The following is a 20263-nucleotide window of genomic DNA, read 5'->3' on the forward strand; positions in this document are numbered from 1 at the left end:
AGCCTCAGACGTACCAAGGTGGATGAGTTTGGCTTTATAAGCAAGGGACTCATTCTTATTTTCATTACTGAAGCTGCACTTAGCACCACAACTTAATACCGTCTTTATAAACTCTTCATATAGCAGAGAGTGGTCTTAAGTCTCCCACAGGACTGCCATAGGAAGAGAACAAAGGAAACCTTTAAGTGGCCTGAGCCCTGTGTAACATTAGCACTTCATCAAAGATGCACCTTCTCCTTTTCATCCGTGGGGTGATGGAAGGAAAATGACCCATTAGCACTAATGGGATCTTGCAGGCAAAATCCTGTGCATGGCAAGGAAGCTAGGCTTTTTAATGACCCAGTGTATGAACGAGAGCCAGGATGGACATCCAGTAACAGTCAGTTTCCTATGGACTTGAAGCCATGCTGGTACCCTTCCTTCAAGCTATGAGTGGTTGATTTTTATTCATATTATTTAAGTAGGCCATGTATGCAACTGACAAGGAAATGATGGAGCTGTGGCAGAAGAAGGTGCAAAGAACATGCACAGAGCCAGATAATCTCAAACATTTGGGGAGTGGGCTTTTAAAAAAAATATCAAGAAACCCTTATCTTTGTCCTAGTGTGGAGAGTGTGTGTGTGTGTGTGTGTGTGTGTGTGTGTGTGTGTGTAACGGCCCCCCTCTCAAGAATGTCATCTGTGGAATGATCTGAGATGATATCACAAGTATCCATTTCCCAGTAGTTGGGCAGTAATGAGTAGGGAATAGCACACAAGCTTCTTAGTTATAATTGGCTACAAAAGAATGAGAAGTACAGGTCGTCCCCGTGTTTCTAGTATAATTAGAGCAACAAGATGCCAAACGTACAAGTCTTATTTTCTCTGACTTACTTTAGACGCATTTGTGTACTTGAAGTGTGCCCTGCACTATACAATAAGCAGCTCGAGAGCTTTCCTTGACATACTCAGTTTGAATCCCAGCAGCACTGAATCTGGTAACATAAATGGAACAATCGCTTGATAAATATCTTCTATTTTGATATAAACAGACTGAGACACAAGAATTCTGTGAAGCCCGAGGGACTGGTTGTAAGGTTCAGGCTAAATGCGCCTTATAAAATCAGAGAAATAAAAGGATTTTATGGACATCAGTTGTAAGCTGAAGTATCATGAACGAGTTTAGACCAAAAGAAAGTATAGGATACATTACTTTGTAATGACATAAATGAAGGTGCCAAACATGGGGAACAGCACAAATGTACCAAGAAGACAAAATTAATACAGCATTCAAAAAAGAGCACAAAAGGCTGGGATGGGCTGGAAAAGAAGAATTATCAAAGGGGCCATGGTAAATAATGTTGGATAAAAAAAGTCAAAGGAAAGCCTTGAGTAACATGATAGAATTTGTGACTACTGTTTGTTTTTTTTTTTTTAAAGGCAATGAGAAGTCCAAAAATAAAAGCCATGCAGGCTAGGAGATGAGGGAATTTGAAACAGTAATAATTAACAGTAATAATAATAATTAACAGTAATAATAAACAGTAATAATTTGGAGAGAAGAGATGAAACTGCATTTAACATTAAACATGTGTAATTTGAGTAGGAGTGTCCTACAGGGATGATATGAACTGGGGGCTTAGGGATGCTGGGGCTGGAAGGCCTGGCTTGGGAGCCATCAACCAAAAGCAGAAAAATGAAGTGGTGTAGGAGGTTTTCTCTTCTCTTAAAACAGGGAGCATGAGGCAGTTAGAGCAAGGACCCTGAGCTCTACAGCAGCAGAATGCCAGCGTCGAGGTATAATTAGCTCTTTGACTCAGCTTTCCTGTTTATCCATATGTATTTTTTAGTGCCTCTTAAACATCTCAGTTTCATTTTAATTAAAAAGAGCACATATAAAAAGGACAACTGCTTTGTAGATTTGGATAGCTAAAACTCTAGGGAAACTTAAGGAGGCTCCCACAATCTCTTATAAGTGGCATTTGAAAAAAAAAAAAAAAAAAAAAAAAAGCTGGAGCAATACACACTGTCTGACTTTCCTACTGGCCAGACTGGAGAAAGTACAATTCTGGAGGCTCTGCTCAGAGGATTTGACTTTGGACAGCAAATTGGGAGACTTCGCTAACATTCCTCTCAATTCTTGTTGTGATTGGCTGGTAGAAAAAGTACAATCAGGCTGGGCTAGTTTCTCAGAGTTATTCTGCAGGAAAGATGCCCTTCCTTACATCAGAGAACAATCAAAATCTGCCTCCGCCTCGATTTGTATCTTTATCTTTAATTTTAATCTTTTGTCACACATCCACAAATGAACATCGGCAGGTTGGATCTTGACCATATAAGTTAATGCAGGCTTTCTTTGGGAGGCAAATTAAATGTAATCCTCTTTTTATAACAGGTGTGCCCTGTTAGATAGAAGAAAAAAATCATCTCTAGTCCCTGGAGAACAAGCACAAACTTATTTACTTCATGTTTTTTCTGGGTAGAAAGCCAACGTTACTGTTTCCTGTGATTGCTTAAATAAGTGATGTTACATTACTAGAAGCAAAAGCATGGGAAATTGTCAATATTTCTCTAACACATTTGAACCTAAGAGTAGATAAATGAATACGTTCATAACAATGATCAGTTTGGATTGAACAACAAACACTATCCGAAACCACATCTAAGTTCAGGGCACACCAAGTAGTCATTATTGAAGTCAAAGTTGGCAATTCAGGTGGATGTTTTGCTCTGAAACGCTAGACCTGTGCCCTCCATAGATCTCTATGAAAAATCAGGTTAATTTTAGAAATTCAGTGGTCATCAGTTTGATTTATTAGATACTGTCTAAATTCTCTACACCTTAGTCTTCCTTGGTGCATAAAGGGTTTAATCCTAGAATAACCTGTTCTTACTTCTAGGAAATACCTGCAAATCCTTATCTTTAGTCCTATCCTGGTTTTCTAAGTTCAGCCTAAAAACAAACCATCATCTTTCCCCCCTCCCCACACTGGGAAATTAATTCTAGACTTCCCTGTTTTATAGCAATCACATTTCTAGTCTCCCTATTACCCAAACTGAAATTAATTTCAATATCACTTTTTAACTCCATTCTATTTCTTATACCTTACATTCAAATTATTGCTGAGAACTTTGATGTGGATGACTCAACTTGGCCAATACTTCTGACGTCTGTGCCTCCATTTTCCTTTCCTTTTCCAGTTCTTATCTTCCTTTCCCCACGTACACCTTTTATGCAGTAACCCATTACCTGGTGTCCCTGCCTCTATCCATCCTCCTCATTAATACCATATCCATCATGCCCATACTGTGTTCTGATTTCTTTAATACATCCCGCTGGTTTCTAAATAAAGTGTGAGGCTCAGGGTGGTCAAGATTTTGAGATATCCTCCCTCAGTAACTTTTTCTAAACTTTGAACAATGTCTCCCCAACAATTTTTGCCAGGGAGAGAATTAGGCTAACATCAATCCTCTACCTATATTTTAATCTTTAGTCAAACTGTATTTTTCACCATTTCTCCAATACTGCACTGTTATTGTTCCATCCCTTTTCACAGTACATTACTTCCATCATGAGTGTCTTTCCCCTTCCAATGTTCCATTTGAAAGCCTGATGCAATTTCGGGGTCTCAACTCAAATTCCACCTTGTTAATGTGTTTTCTCAGTCATACGCAAGTATGATCTTTGAATCCCCGTAATATTTTGAACCTCTTTTCTGACAATTAGCATTTCCTTCCCAGTTCTCTGTGTGGATATCTTGCCTTCCCATTATTTTATAAATTCCTTGAAGAAAGCATCATAAGCGAAGCACCTTTTTAGTCTCATTTTTACTTAGCACTCACTAATTATTTGCTGACTCATTGAATGAATGGATGAATTAGCAGTTTTCATTCAATAAATAATCATTTGAACAATAAGGACATAGTGAAGGTTCCCTGGTTCCCTACACCTGAGAAATAATGAATGAAGTTAATTGTGGGGAATTTTTCTTCTACTGACCGCTTTCTTGAAGCCACCCTGCTCATTAAGAGGGTTCAATGCAGTGACATTTTTTTCCATTCTGACAGTGTAATTCAGGAACAATTTTAACCAACATGTGTTGAATTCATTTGCAGAGAGAGGCAGACAAAGATAGAGGTACAGAAATAGTTTAGGGTATCAATGTGTGGTGATGAGAACCTATTCCTGAGTCTCTTCAGCAGTTAAAATAAATGCCAAAATCTTTGTGGGAAATTACATTTCAGCCTATCCACCTCTACCTCATTCTCTCTCTGGCCATTCTGTCATTCTCTGTGTTGCCCCATATACAAATATAACGTAACTCATGTGGCCTCCCTAGGCACACTCCCCACTATGGACACTTTACACTATTTCTCCAGATGCTTCTACTTTGTTACACTGTTATCATTACACAGAGGTGGGGATTTATTGTTTGTGGTCATAGAACAGAGCCAAGCTAACTGCGTGGACCCCTGATGCTTTGCCCTGGTACATCCGTTAAACCCTATGTGCACTTCCTGTGGGTTTGCAGATGTCTCTCTCCATCTAGCCTGTGGACTGCCACTCCAGGATTCCTGGTATTAGATTCCCTCTGGTATCCTGCTTCTAGCTCTCAGGTCCTTGCCAGCCACAGGTATCCCTGATTCCACAGCAGGCTCCCATATCCAACAGTTTGTATGTTGTTTTCACTACAAAGGCACTGAATTTCACAAAAATCACTGAGACAACTGAATTTAAATGTACAGAGCCCGGATCGAGTGAAAGAGAGCCTCATCACTGCTTTGAGTCCTTCATGATCAGTGCAAGCTTTGCCATGGTCAAAACCAGAAAAGACAGCTCTGATAACAATAACTGACATTGGTGTAGTGCCCTAAACTTTACTGAGCACTTGCACATAGGTATTGTCATTTGGTTTTCACCCGATGAGCTACAGAAAGAATAAAGGTTATCATGGACATGTGTCCCAGACAAAGACACTATGGTTCAGTGCTACAACACTAGAAAAATGGCAGGGTCCGGTTCCAAGCCCAGGTCTCCTGAATCCATGATAATTTTCACTTAATCTGCACTAGTTTACACACTGTATAATCCAGGTGGTGAGTGGCCAATTTGTACAGCTCCACTGCTACAAAATACAGGAATGTTTTGGAGTAACTCGGCCAGTGGAGAAAAGTAATGGTGATAAATGTTCACAGAGTCCAAGCCAAATAACACAGATTCCCAGGATGATGTGGGACGTATCTGCACGCTCACTGAGTAATCTCATGAAAATAAAGCCAATTTGCTTCTATAGTCATAAACGCGAGGTATCTAAATTCCAATGAGTCGGTAGAACTCTTATGACTTCCAAATTTGATTTTTAGATATGGAAGCCACTTTCCAGTTGCCTCCCACAGAGAGATAAGTAAGACACCTGCATTCATCTGTAACCCAGCCTAATACCTGTGTGTGAACAGGTGGGCGGGCACCAAGAAAACTGGAGTTCAGACCTTAATGTTTCCCTGTAGTAAGGCTTTAAGAGTTAATACTGACATTATAGTTATGGACAGGACAGAAAATGCTTTCAACGTTCTGAAATTTCTGTTTCTAGCTGATATTTTTGAAATAAAATTGCCCAAAGAAGGAGAATTTTTGAAAAGTATGATTGTAAAACTTAGCATGAAGACAGATGTTGTGTGTTTGACCAACAGACTGTAAGGCAAAGCTGGTGGGAAATAATAAAGTGAAATTGCTACGGAGGGGTGTGTGGTAATCCATCTTCTTTAGAACCACACTAGGTCAGTGACACTGTGGCAGTTGGGGTGTGAGTTCGGGCGTATCAGTTCATGCCAAGCTAACTTTGTCTCATGCTTGGTAAATTTACCTTTTGGTAAAAACAGGGTTCAAATATTTTCATTACTTTTCCATTTTCCCCACCCAAGTGACAGCCAGTTTAGATACTGTAGACATACTTTAGCAGCATCCAGCCTGTCACCATTTCACGTTTCGTTTTCCACTCTCTGGGTGTTGTTCTCTGGGACTGCACACGGTCTGCAGAGCTTCCCTACCTCACAAATACTATTCCACCTGACATGTGCACAGCACCTCAGTTTAAATGGTGCTTTGCCATCTCTCGTTCCATTTGATTCTCATACCAACTCTTCACAATAGGCAGGAAGTTGTTATTATCCCTACCTGACAGGTGAGCAAATTACCCTTCTGGAAAGGTAAGTGACCTGCCCAAGGTAATGCAAACAGTCCCAGGAGAATAACAGTGGCACCCCAGCCTCCAGTTCCAGGTGACCTCTTTTCCCACTGTACTACACTGCCTCCTAGTTTTACTAAAAACCTTCTCAGTGACAGGCATAGAATGGGTAGAGGCGTTTAGAAATGACTGTTCTGTAAATTCATAGGGACTTATAACTAGGGGACCTGTAAGAGGACCTATTCAAACCTGTTATCTTTCCTGAAATTTTGAGGAGCTCAGTATAACAACTTGGCTTTCTTTTTCAAAATAACTTTTCTTAGTTCAAAGAAATTTTCTTTTCCTATTTCAAAATAAATGTACATTTATTTTGGGTGGGGAAGATCTAGTGGTGTACAAAAAGTATAAAAGAACAGCTCTTCTCCATCATAATGGCCTGTTTAATGCAGGTCAAAAATGTCACCTGCTCTCCACACTTAGATATACAGAAGAAAAGAGGGGAAAGCCACCAGGGTTTTCTGGAGAGCCTGAAAGGACAAAGTGATACAAAGCGCACAAAAAAGCTTTACAGACATTGCCAAAAAGCTTCTTAAAATATGATGAGCTTGAGAGAGTCAAATAAAACTCACATTTTTCTTAAGTACCTGAACTCTTCTGTATTTTTTTCAAAGAACAAATTGCTTCTGTGCTTAAAGGATGGAAGAGTCTCAATCAGGTCATCAAATCCCACTGGAATAGTATATAAAATTCCCTAGGGCATGTCTCCAAATACTTTATTCTTCCAATACTTAAATTATTCTTAAGGAGAAATGCAAATAGTTAACAGCAGTAATCAAAAAGCGGGTCGAGAAGGTGTGGGGAACTTTCCCTAAAGGCTAGGAAAATGGAGGGCTTAACAGTTGAACAGACTAGCAAATAATCTACTGGAACAAGCTGATGATGGATTGATAGGCCAATCTCCAATCATCCAACCAAGGACTATATTTGCCTGGGCCTGCTTTAAGCATCTATAAATGCAAATGTTCTATAGAATACATATTAAGGACACACAGCAATTAAAATTGTTGGCTGTTGTGTTTGACAAAGACTTTAGGGGCTGAGGAAACAGAACCAATATACAGGTTCTATAGGAGAGCAAGTGGAAAGTGAAAGGAGAAATACCCAGTTATTCTGTAATTACCAGAAGTGACATTTGCAGCATTACACAGGTAGGAATGTAGAAGTTTGAAGAACTATGTTTTATACAAAGGAGGAAATAATTTCTTTTATTACATGACATTTTTCCCTAAAATTAATATAAGTACTATCTTTCACTCTAGATATCCAGAAGGAATCCCTTCTAATACGTTGGGAAATATATATAGTAGTATTTAAATATTTCTATGGACCTGGGTTCAAATTCTATTTTAGGGCAATTCACTTAGTCTAAGTCTCCATTTTCTCATCTGTAATATGGAAGCACTAATGTCTCACTCATCTAATTGTTGTAAAGATTAAGAGATCATACTTGTAAAATACAGCATCAAAATTGAGGTTCTGACTGAAGTGTCAACATGATAGATATATGATAATGTGAGTCTGAGGCAGATACTGAGATGCAAAATTTACAAAGGAGATGATAAAATACTGGTTCTCAGTCCTTGAAACCCTCAGTTATATCAAGAACATCATCATCAACAAAGGGGTCCAAAACTGGAAAGAAAGATGCCCAAGAGTATTTTCTGAGATAAGTCCTACGGGGGGATAAATTTGCACTACTGCCCGATAAAGGAGGACTACATTCTAGCCCTAAGCCTAGTGCGAAGGCTCTCAGGTCTCCTGCAGAACTTGTTTCATGTTTTTGAGGTTGAGGGATACATAATTGCTGGGTTATAGATACAGTACATTAGTACAGGACCTTAAAGAAGTCTTTTTACAGTCCCTGAACTGCAAGGTGAAACCAGTGGTGGGAGATCCAAACAGTGTTTGTGTTGAGGGGGAGCAGGGCGGGGAGTTGGGGGGTGGAGGTGGGGACCGAACCTAGTACAGCGTGGCTAGGAATGCTAATAACCAACCTCTAAGAAACCCGGGAATGCCAGCTGGGCTGTCCTGTGCCAGGGCAGTTATGGGAAAGTGGCCTAAATATTGCCGAACCCTGTCATACCCAGGTGGGCCTTACAAGTCCACCCTTATTATAAACACCTGAGCTTTAAAGAATACACTGGTTGAGCTTGTGCACAGTTGTGAGAATTAAATGAGATCTTATGAGTAAAATATTTATGAGTGCATGGGATGTGATCAGCCCTCAGAAATGGTTAAAATAATTATTATTACCGTTTGATTTTATTATCATTACTGTTTAGGTGACATGTTTAACCTTCCTAAGCCTCACCTTAAGCTTCATCATCTGTAACGTGGGGCTAAGTACAGCAACCTCATCAGTTAGCCACGAAGAACAAGGGCATAATATATGTAAGTCTCTTAGCGAATGCTGAGTGAAAAGCAGATGATGATGAAGACGATATGGTGGACCTTGCCTAAGGACACACAGAAATAAATGGTAGAGACGCTATTTCACCCAAGTCTGTCTGACCCCAAGCCTGAAACTTAAGTACAATGCTATATGGCTGCTTGCATTATCCTTAAGAAAAACCTGAATAATTAATTGCAAAGGCCAAGAAAGGGCCCTTTTAAGAGCAGACACAGAAAACCACATTAATGTGGCATTAACAAGAAACCCTGATTGACCTCATGGGGTTCTGAAGTAGCATCGGAAGTACCCTCCAGTGTATGAAAATCATGGTCCAGCAGCAGCACAGTGGCATTAAAAATGGGCTTTCCTACATGAGTAAAGTTAGCAGAACTGGCTTTGAAGCATCTCTACAATAGTAGGGGTGACTTTGTACTAGGGCCACCCAATTTTCCAGTCTATTCCGATTTTGACCCATGGCTCTAGACGAATTGTTCAGGGTCGGGGGGAGAAGCTAGCTGTCCTCTGAGTCACGGTGTAAGAGGGCTGGAGCTGCATTATTACGAAACCCTAACTCAATGAAACAACTGCCTGAATATACTAGTGATACTTACTTTTGAGATTTATAACGATCAATTGTAATATTATCCAGATGCCAGCTGGGGCCTCTCTGTCCTTTGTAGATCTAGAGGGGCCTGGTTTGAATCTTTCCAGTTCCACAGAGGATGAAAATCTGGTTTCCTTCCTCCTGTGTCCCTGTGAATTCCAGTGAGACTCCGACTTCTGCTTCTGGCTTTTGAATCCCGTGTGCCGCCTCTGACCCCCGATGGACACAGTCTCTGTCTCCACCCACAGAATAATTTTGTTCACCCAAGCATTTATGATTTGAGCCATCTGAACACATCGGGGCCATGCAATGTCCGGTTTCCCGCCACCTAGATGACCGTAGCCTCAATCCCAAGCCCCTGGTCCAGAGCAAGCCAAAGGCATCCCCTTGAATTTTCATAGCAGCTTAAAGATCACCTTTTGGAGCCCTTAATGGCCCCACTTATACCCCAAGTAGACCGTCCAAATATCTCTTCAAACAAATCCAGAGCAGTCGTAGTTTTACAGTGTGACCCTGCCTCCTATCCCCCAACCCTGGTCACAGGTAGGACGTGTGTTCCAATCAAATTTACTCCCCCAAGAATTTGGCCCTAGGCCTCCGAAAGTCAAGCCAGTCTCTCCTGAGTATTTGAATTGGTCGGGGGTGGAAGGCCAGGTCTGGGGAGGCCACGTTTGCCAACGCTGGTGAAAGCAGAGAAAGCCAGTGTGCAGAGAGGGAGGAGAAGGAAGGCTCCCTGGGAAGCCAGGAGAAGGCAGCTCAGAGCCCCCATGGAGACCAGGAGGGGACAAGATGCTGGCTTGTTGCTGACAGCTTTCCTGATACAGCTCTCATGAGCTCCAGCTGTACATTTTCTCTTTCTTGCCCTTGGGTTCCTTGAATGCTCTACTCTGCCCCACTTCCCCCTTTTTCATTTAAGTTAGTCTATATGGGTTTATGCTTCTTGTACTCCAAAGACCTTTGTATTTTTCTCCCTTCAGAAAAAAAGAGGGAGGTCTGAGAGCCATGAAAACTGAAGACTTAAGGCCTTCCTCAGTGAGAGAGGTGATACCGAGCTTTCCTTCCCAGATGGCCCTGACACAGGGAGCTCTTGGCCGAGAAGCTCAGCCTCTAAGCAGACAGCTCAGCTGCACTCCTGGCATTCCCTGAAGAGGGACAAGCGGTGATGAGGCTGAGGTCTTGTGAGCAGTCGCCTGGCCCTTAAGGACCCAGCTCTGAGCACATGCAGGCACTCTGTTCTCCACAGCACACATGGTACCAGCTTTAAGAGCTCATCTCATCTCATCACCGTCCCACTGGGACATGGGAAACGGGCCCCTTGTCCAAAAGGCATGTGAGCGCTGGATTCGGATTTCTAGGGGGCCACACTTTCCTGTGGGAGGAGAGGGAAGCTATTTCTCCTGGAAGAGGACATCCTTGCAGATATTCCAAGCACACAGGCCAAGCCCTGTGGCTGTCAGAGCTCAGCCAGGGTCGAGGGTGAGAAGGAACAAGCATCAGCACTTAAGTCCCTATAACACCTTCCCCAGAGCAACTGCAAAGGGGAAGGATTGAGGTCCTTAAAGTTGCACCAGAATAAAAAGCTAACGGGGGCTTCCCTGGTGGCGCAGTGGTTGAGAGTCCGCCTGCCGATGCAGGGGATGCGGGTTCGTGCCCTGGTCCGGGAGGATCCCACATGCCGCAGAGCGGCTGGGCCCGTGAGCCATGGCCGCTGAGCCTGCGCGTCCGGAGCCTGTGCTCCGCAACGGGAGAGGCCACGACAGTGAGAGGCCCGCAAAAAAAAAAAAAAAAAAAAGCTAACGGGTGACCCATGTGCTACCATATTCCATCTTGAGCTCATGGTGGACCATATGAACTGGCTTCTTCAGTGAGTCCACAGAAGGCCTCATTTCTTTTCAGCATGTGTTCCAGGCTGTCACTAGCAGAAAACTGAGGTGAATCTGAGCAATGCAACTTGCTGTCCCTGGTCTATTGTGAAAAGTGTTAAACTGGGCATCAGAAGACCAGCCAGATCTAGAACACTGACTATCTGGCTGGCTGTGCACAGTCTCCTGAGCACATGTCTCTCACGTGTATAAGGAAAGGCTCAGATCAAAGTGTCTCCAAGATCCCTCCAAGCTCTAAGTTCCCAGGATCCTAAGAGTGGGAAGAGAAATTTTAAATAATAGAATTGGTGGGAGTTGAAAAAAACTGTGCATAGTAAAACTCTACCCAACGTAGAAGAGATTCCAGAACAAGTACAATGAGTGAAGGAATTTAAAAAAAAAGAAAGAAAACAGAGTTCACTGGTAGGGAATAAAGAAGAACTCTGTGGCAGTCGTGGAAGCTGGTCCAAGGGTTATACAGAAGGAGAAGGAAGAACTTCCAAGCCAAACGTTAGACAGCAGGTCCGAGGCAGCTGGGCCTGGGAGGGAAAGGATGTCTCAACGGCGGGGGGCAGGAGGGAGTAGTATTAAAACAAAGTGACAAAGGCATTATAGTAAACAGAGGAGACTGAGGCTTATTTCTGCAAAGCCTGGGAATTCAATCGAGACGTCAGGAGAAAAACAATAGTTTCGTATCTCTAATTGTCTTTCAATTCTTATGTGGGAAACGGAGTAACAAAAATGTCAAGTCTTACTTTTATGTACTCAGAGCCCGATTGTCTCTGTTCTGTACCATGACAATTGCCTCCAGAGCAATTTCTTTCCTCAGCCCATCCTCTGCACCGAAGCCAAAGGAATGATTCTCAAGCGCACCATAAACTCCACTCACCTGCTTAAAAAACCCTTAATTCCCTCCTCTTCACCTTCTGCCATGATCCTTAGGGCCCTTCTGAATAAGCAAATCACCTTGCTTCCTTCTGGGAAGCTACGAGAGCCTTCCAAGCCCAAAGCCTCCTTCCCAGAGACCATCTTTTAAGTTCCTGTTTTATGCCATGCAAATCTACCTCTGGGTTTACAGCTACTCGGTCTGAGGAAGTGAGCCTGACCACAAGCAGCAGGGCAAAAGCCCATGCAGTTGTGTTCTAGACAAGTCCACTCACCATGTTAGAGCATGTTTTGGGGGGAATCTGAAAGTGAGAGGAAGAGGAGAGTGGACAGAAGTGGAGACGCACACAGGAGCAAAAGCAATAGGTAGAAGCCATGAGGCAGAAGCCAAGAGTAGGAGAGACCAGGAAGCGGTCTCTGAGAGGAGAGAAAGAATGATCTAAGTGGGAGCAGACACAGCAGAGAGAGGTCGGTGGTGCAGCCCTGAATTAGGGAGCAGTGGGCATTTGTATCCAAGGGAACATGTAGAAGGGCTGCTCTTGAGATCCCAGTATGACTATTAGAACAAAGTTTTTATTCTCTGTGTGGTCTCGTTGTTCAGCAGCTGAAAGGATGTCTTGTCTCTCTTACTTCCTAATGGATCCTTAAAATAATCTCCCATTAACTGAAGTAATGTGAGTAAATCTCTTTCCCTTACACACCGAAAAACAAAAAGAAAGAAAAAAAAATCTAACAAAGATAGCCTAACCAACAGGACAGACAACATGTTCAATGCCATCTCCTGCTTTAACGCTAAGCTCAAAGTCGGACTCTTCTCTGAAAGTTTCGTATTTGAGTAAATTATCTGGGCAAGGCAAGCAGGCTATCAGATGTTACACGGCTGAGTATGCAAAGCTTGGGTATATTTAAACATGATCAGGGTTTTGGAATAGAATCTGAATCCCTGATTTATTGCAGCAATGATTTGTCTAAAACACTGAAGGGTAGAAAAAGGTGGGATATGTGGTCTATTCAGGACTGGAGAGGGTAGGTAGCTGAGTAACAGAGGCTGATGTGAGATCAAGCTGAAAAGAGCAAGAATGCTATTCATCCTCAAATCTCTGCTTAGAGACTGAGTCTATTTGAAATGACAGCCCTAGTCCAGTTGTCTCTGCTTAGGGGAGCTCTTAGTGGCTTGGAAGCAGGATAAACAACAGCAGGTGTTTGCTTTCAAGGTAAGATTTAAGGAGGGATACAAGGAAGGTTAACAAGCACACACTAGTCATGGTGGTAAGAAGGGAAGAGACAAGATGGTAGGACAGAGGGAGAGCTCGCTCAAAACCCGTAGGGCCAAGGAATTGGGGTATGAGAGAGAAAACAAAGGTCAAAGCTCTGCCTGGGCTGACCTAGATGTGGCCTATGAAGGAATTATTCACTTTTAAGTAATTTTGCTAAGTGGCCACCTGAGGGCACTGTATCCTCTGTGCCTAGGAATCTTTCACTTTTTTCTCGCAAAGTAAATTTTCCTCAATTTGCTGAAGGATACACTTAATAATGTCTTAAGGAAGGGGACCCATGGAAGATGGGGGCCAAAGACAATCCTTCCCCTCATCTTTGCTCTTGAGCTAGATTAACGAATTAGCAAGACTGACCTCAATTCAAGTCCCTGGGTAGTTTCAAGGATTAAATAAAATAAGCTCATTTAAATCTATTTAGTGTTTAGTAGGGAATCAATGCATATGAGCTCCTTCCCATATACATACACACACAAACATACACTTTTGTCAAATACAGGAACAAGAGAAGGAACAGCAGGAAGAGTTACACCAACCCTTTCTCTCTCTAAAGGGGCCAGGACTCAGAAGTCCCACAGTGAAAGTAAGTACAACTGTGCTAGGCAATCATTGCAGAGAGCGAATTTCTGCTGCTCCTTCCACTGCGTGCTGCAGCTTGTACATAAAAGCCAGAGGGGATGCAGCGCAAACAGCTGGGAAATAAAGATGAAAGCAAAACTGTATCAGCGGGAAGAGACACACAAGCCCCTGAGAACGCGGCAGTGTCACGAAAGGCAATTTCAACAAGGTCACCTGCGTGGAATTCCTCGTCTCAGAGAGATTAGGCTCTTAACCTATTTCTGACTACCTTCTTCCGAGTCAAGCTGGGGAATGGGATAAGCGGCCCCTAGCTTGCACACTTTCACACTAAACTCCTGTCTATATAATGAAACAGAGCCACAAACAAAGGCATGCGTTATCCTAAAGGCTAACTGTGGAATTTTAGTTGGGCGAAAACAGGGTCCACTTCCCAGCGCCAGTGGAGCCTGTTGAGGCTTTTTTCCCCCGCTCCCGCCTCCCGTACGGCAGGTTTTGCGGCCTTATGCTGCCCTCTAGCGTCTTTTTCCGGTATGGTAACATGAGAAATACAAGCAAGGATCCTGAAGCAACCAATGTCACTTTGGCCCAGGACTAGTAAAACAAAACAAAACAAAAGTAAAGCTCTAACATAAAAGCAAAACCAAATTTTGTACTAAAATTCGAAAGTGAGTTAAATTTGGCCTCGACATAGACACTGCATTCATTCAGGGCTCTGCAACTCAGCATCTAGATTAGTGAGTGCCCTTTAAAAATGCAGACGACCTGGCCTTCCCTGCAGTCATTCTCAAATGATCCCTGCCTCAGTCTGTCTGAGGGGGTTGCGGAAATTTGCACCTCAAGAACCCCATCATAGGACTCTGATGTAGTTAAACAGATTGACCTCACTCTGAGAAGAACTAAAGATTATGGCAGTGACCTTACACAGAGTGTAGAATAAATCTGATAATTTTAATTCAATAAGGGCCAAAAAATACATAAAATAAAACCATTGTCCAAATTCGGTCACCTCTCATTGTTTCTGCATTGAGAGTGGCTGAATCCTACATGACTAGCATACAAAGGAGACTGCTGTTAAATTCAGAGTGAAGAGTTCCTGTCTGTGGTCTCCTGTCTCATTAAGCTCCCCTAATTCCAGGGGCCGGCATCCAGGTGGGAAGGAGAAACAATGCCTCATCGCGCTTACTCATCCTTCAGGTATCTCTGAAACAATCCTTCCTCTAATATTCTACCTGGTGACGCCACATTCTTTTCAATGTCCTGATGTGTCTCCAGGGAATCCTGTTCTCTGTCCTGTCAATGTTCCCTCGGTGTCAGTCTTCTCCTTGGGACAGAAAGCTTCTTGTTACAGGAAGCCTGCCGCCCTCTTCGCACCTGTGCTCTCCACTCTGAGCACAGCGTCAGCGCTCAGTAAACACTCCTTATCTGACCAAGGCCCCTGGACCCACACACCAAAAGGCGGTGCTTGTGGAAGCTGAGAGATGTCCACCCCAGGACCATGCTCTCTTCTCAGGCTCCCTCGAGTTGGGGACACACATGGCAAGGGGGCTTCTTGGGGTTATTGTTGTCATTGGATCACACATCCAACTGATGAGTTCACAGCTTTGACTTTTAATGTTTAAGTTTAAAAACAATTGTTTTTGATGTGGACCATTTTTAAAGTCCTTACTGAATTTGTTACAATGTTGCTTCTGTTTCATGTTTTTTGGTTTTTTTGGCCATGAGGCATGTGGGATCTTAGCTCCCCAACCAGGGGTCAGATACGCACCCCCTGCATTGGAAGGTGAAGTCTTAACCACTGGACCACCAGGGAAGTCCCGAGTTTTAATTTTAGGAACTTGCTCTCACCTTATGGCGTGGTCTGGTTAAGTCTGTAAACAGGAAGGAACTTCACAAGGTAGAGGGGGATAGTCATTAGTATAGAATCTCTTTATACATCTGGAAATGTACCTCAAATTTAAATTGTGCTATTTTTTTAAACACAAATGTACTCAGTCAGAATTCAATACTTAGATCTTAATATTATATAAAACGCTATTTTCAATTCATAGTTTTAGTTTTTTATCATGGATAAAGCCCTTCTTATATTCAAAATCCTGAAACACTCAACGTTTTAACAAAAATCAGCTCTGAGGGTTTCTTAGGTTTGTAAAGGTCCCCTCCACCACCAGAAAGAATCCCATACCATGTCCTCCAATCACCCTCACTTCAATTTTTTAAGGAACAATAGGCAAATATTTACTTCTTAGGAGACAGCGCCCTAATTGTCCAATGAGATGCCCACTGCCTGGTACTGCCTCTCTGTTCCCTCAGTGAGGAGGTCTGTGCATGTCACATACTTCAATCAAGCAGGAACTGCCTCTTTTCTAGACATTTTAGTGTCCCCCCCTAGTGTTCAGGGTTTCTAGGGAAGCTCATTTATGCTTACTGAGGTCTCTCCCTACACAAACAGGACATTTTGCTTTAGCTTTGGTGGTTGGCATGGCCAGCACACGACTGTCACAATCTCTCCCTTTCCTTGACAATTACCACCTGAGCCCGCTGTGCAAAACAGGGGCACCCACGAAACAGGGACAGAAAATGCCCTCCATTCACTTCAGTCAGAGAGAAGAAAGAGGTGTAGACTGTAAAACAGCATTTCCTTTGAATTTCATTCTACTTTGTGAGCTAAGCTATTAGATTTGTAGGTACAAACAGGCTCTCTTTGAAGTTAACAAGAGGCCCACTCTGAGAAGGGAGACAGCCATCACCACACATTTTATGTGTTAGACAAATATAGTACTGGGATTGTAAATATATTCTGCAATTACAGAAAGTGAAACCCTTTTCTGTCTTCTTTCACCTTACTCACAGCTTTTTTTTCTCTAGAAAGAATTCTGTTGGGTTTTCTCTTTCCAGTCCCCTAACTCCCCTATGTATTTATCTTTTAAATCAAAGGGAAAGATCCCATCAGTACAAATGAACAGCTCTTGCCAAGCAAAAATGATGACCATGATGATCCCTGCAGGGCTTTGGAATGCACCCAGGCAGTGCAGAAGGAGCAACGGAGGGGCCATGTGTCAGAACTGGGGTTACGATTTGCTCTGCTGAAGTAGTTGTTTTAACCCTGGGCAAGCCATTCAAAGCTCAGATTTCCTACACTCACAACGAAGTGCTAATAACATCTTGTCCAATGCTTCTTGTTGTGTTAAGTGAGATGGATATATGGACATGCTCTTAGCGAATCACAAAGACCCATTCAAATAGAAACTTCTGTTATTTTCCATTATTGACAGATTTTCTAAGTATTTTGTCTTGCTCACTTGAGAAATCAAGTATCAATAAGGAAGGAAATGTAAAGCAATTATACTCCAGTAAAGATGTTTAAAAAAAAAATAAGGAAGGAAAACGTCTGTTAAGACTTCCTTAGCAGCGGGTGAAAGAACATTCCCATTGGTGTTTGTGGGTGTTGGGAGGGGTTCACCATTGGAGACACAGGGTATAAGCCAGCCTCAGACCCCTGTTGGTGAGAGGCTCCGTAAGTATCTAGGAAACCTCACCAAGAAGAGAAAACTAATAAGCTCTAGAAGAAACTCAGTAGGTATCTGGCTACCTTGACTCCAAATCAACTAAAAGCTGTTGGGACTAAAGAAACTTGCAAACGCCTACTTTTCTTTATAATATCAAGACTAGGATAGGTTCTTCTCACTCCTTAAATTTTAATCATGCATGCATTCTTAGGTATTGCATTTTTGAGCTGCTATTAAAAAGATGTGTTTCTGCCACATTAAAGGGGGAGCAGAGGCTTGTGTGTTGTATTATTAATTACATGTTGGAGATGAAATTCTGGTCAGTCTTTGCACAAGGTACCCACACCCCGCGCCCCCTCCCCCCACCGCCAAAGCAAAGGATGTACCACACGAGCACAAACCATATGGGCTCCTGCCTGCTGCTCCGACTCCGTGCACTTACTCTTAAGGTCCAAGTTCCTGGCTCCCGCTGTGATTTGCGTTGTGATTTTCGTGTCAATCTTTACAGTGTGGAGGTTGCTGGTGTCCCTTGATATCATCACGTTGTGCCACTGATTGTCATTGAGAGGTTTATTTGAGCTCCCTTTGATGAGGTTAGCACCATTTCCCAAATCAAACACGTAATGTAAGTACCTGGGAAAAAAGGGAAGGTGGAAAAGTGTCATCACTTTTTGAATTCGATGGAGTCAAACTGCTTATTACAAACAGAGATCTCTTCTTCAGGTGGTTGCATCCTTGCTAGAAGTCATGAGAGTGAGTTGTGCAGAAGCTCAACTGACAAGAGGGTAAGAAACACTACTCTGTTTCAGCAAGGAGGATTATTCATTGTCTTCAATACAGGAAATAGTGAAAATATTTTTAAAATTGTGGTCCACACTCCACTTCATCGCTGTGGAAGATAAATATCTGTCACTACTCATTCCCTATTTCCACCACTCTCTCCATCCTTTGCCAACCACACAGAACTGGCGATTCTCAGCTTCCTGCACTTGTTTCCTGCCATCTTGAATGCCCATTTCTCTATTGGAAATGTGCACTCATCCTTCAAGACCAGCTCAGGTAGCCACTCCCGGACTCATAGGTTTTCCTAATTTTGCTAAATAATCTCCTGAACCTTTGCCCAAGATCGTATTAGGAAACTTCCTAGTGCTTTTCTGCTAAATTTATGTGTTCACCTGTATCCCCTCTGGTGGTGTGCATCTGTGTGCCTTGGGGTTGGTGGAATCTGAAGTGTGCACAGGAGTGGCAAGGAATGTATATATATATATATATATATGTAAACTAGCGTGTGGCATATTATCTAGCCAATTGTAAGTGTGCAATGATATTCACCGACTGAATGAATAAATACCTAAATCAGTTAAAAGATACCAAATGTTCATCACAGTTTCAAGGAAATGTCATAAAAATCTTTCTAAATTCTTCAAGAAACTCTGACATAGAATTAAGCCTCAATTAAATGGGATTTTGTGGAGTTGAAGTAATCTGCTTGCATGAATTAGCTATTTAATTTAGCTATTTAACTTAGCCGACAAGTGTAGAAATTCTTTTGTGGAATTACCATGTGCGTAGTAAAGATACCCACATTTGAAGAGTAAGACTTATGGAATGCCTACAGTAAATTAAAACTCGACGCTATTTGCACCTTATGTATGGAAATGTAGATATAAAAAACTGTACTGAATCCCTATTAACTTTATAAGATACCTAAAAAGTGGTTTAAACAAATGCATTATTTGCAAACCACCCTCCCTGCCCACCACCTTCTGTTTAATGTATAATTGTGGAACTTGAGGTTCATTTTCATAAAGCTCTGTTTGTCATTGAACGGACCTGTACTTACCCTTTAACTAATTCAACCACAATAAAGTCATTTCCATCCCCACTGTTATACAGAATTAGTCCATCTAGGGATGTTGTCTTGAACTGGAAAAAAAGATGCATAGAAGTGTAGGCTTGCAACGTAGCTAAGGCAACATAGCTCGATTTGGTCTTGAAGGTGACAGGGTCTGCTATGATGTTCCTGAAGCCAAACCTGGCATTGAGCTCACAATAATCTATGTCGCCATTTTTACACAAGTCAATGTATGCCATTCCATTAAATGTCAGGCTCTGCAGGTGTCCAATGAAGTTGGAGGGAACAGAAGACAGATACCGGCGTTCCGTGATGATGCCAGTCTCTATGTTATGAAACTCCAGCCTCGTATGATCCCCTGCCATTTGACCTAAAAGAGAAGATGGTGTATTATTATTTTCTGCATCTGAAGGGCACTTTCAACTTTAGACTTCCATAGCAAAATCACATTTTAAAATGCAAGGATCTACAGACCTCCTTGATATTCAGTTATGTATAGTAAACATGAGAAATGACCTTACATGGTGAGGCTGAATTACTTAATAAAACTTTCTTAGGTCAAGTTTTAATCTCTGTCCAAATTTTAGTCTTAACAAAAATGATCCTCATTAACTAAAGTTGCAGAATTTTTTAAAACTAGAAGAAAGAATAAAGGAAGGAAAAACTGAAGAAAGGAAGAGAGAAAGGGTAAGAGGAAGAAGAGAGAGAAAGGAAAAGGAAGGGAGGAAGGAAGGGAGGGAGGGAGGGAGGGAGGGAGGGAGGGAGGGAGGGAGGAAGGAAGGGAGGGAATGGAGGAGGATTAGGGGCAATGACTATCCTAAATCATCCCAGTAGAAAGTGATACATCCCAGCTCCATGGTGGTGTGATGTTTGTCTTTATAAAGAATGTTCTTCGGGGCTTCCCTGGTGGCGCAGTGGTTGAGAATCTGCCTGCTAATGTAGGGGACACGGGTTTAAACGCTGGTCTGGGAGGATCCCACATGTCGCGGAGCAACTGGGCCCGTGAGCCACAACTACTGAGCCTGTGCGTCTGGAGCCTGTGCTCCGCAACAAGAGAGGCCGCAATAGTGAGAGGCCCACGCA

At 42.5% G+C, this 20263-nt stretch overlaps 1 protein-coding gene across 33 annotated transcripts in view; it reads right to left on the reverse strand.

Moving 5' to 3' along the window:
* NRXN1 (neurexin 1) overlaps window positions 1-20263 on the reverse strand; it is a gene marked incomplete at its 5' end in the record, with an annotated part of 1123860 nt that overhangs the window by 550806 nt on the left and 552791 nt on the right. For all 33 annotated transcript variants that reach the window (XM_082672696.1, XM_082672716.1, XM_082672704.1 and 30 more), the window contains 2 exons: window positions 17768-17958; window positions 19169-19550. In XM_082672696.1, coding sequence (XP_082528822.1) covers window positions 17768-17958; window positions 19169-19550 — 573 coding nt within the window. The remainder of the gene's footprint in view (window positions 1-17767; window positions 17959-19168; window positions 19551-20263) is intronic.

The sequence above is a fragment of the Grampus griseus genome, assembly GCF_964374135.1.
Source record: "Grampus griseus genome assembly, chromosome: 15".
Classification (NCBI taxonomy): domain Eukaryota; kingdom Metazoa; phylum Chordata; class Mammalia; order Artiodactyla; family Delphinidae; genus Grampus; species Grampus griseus.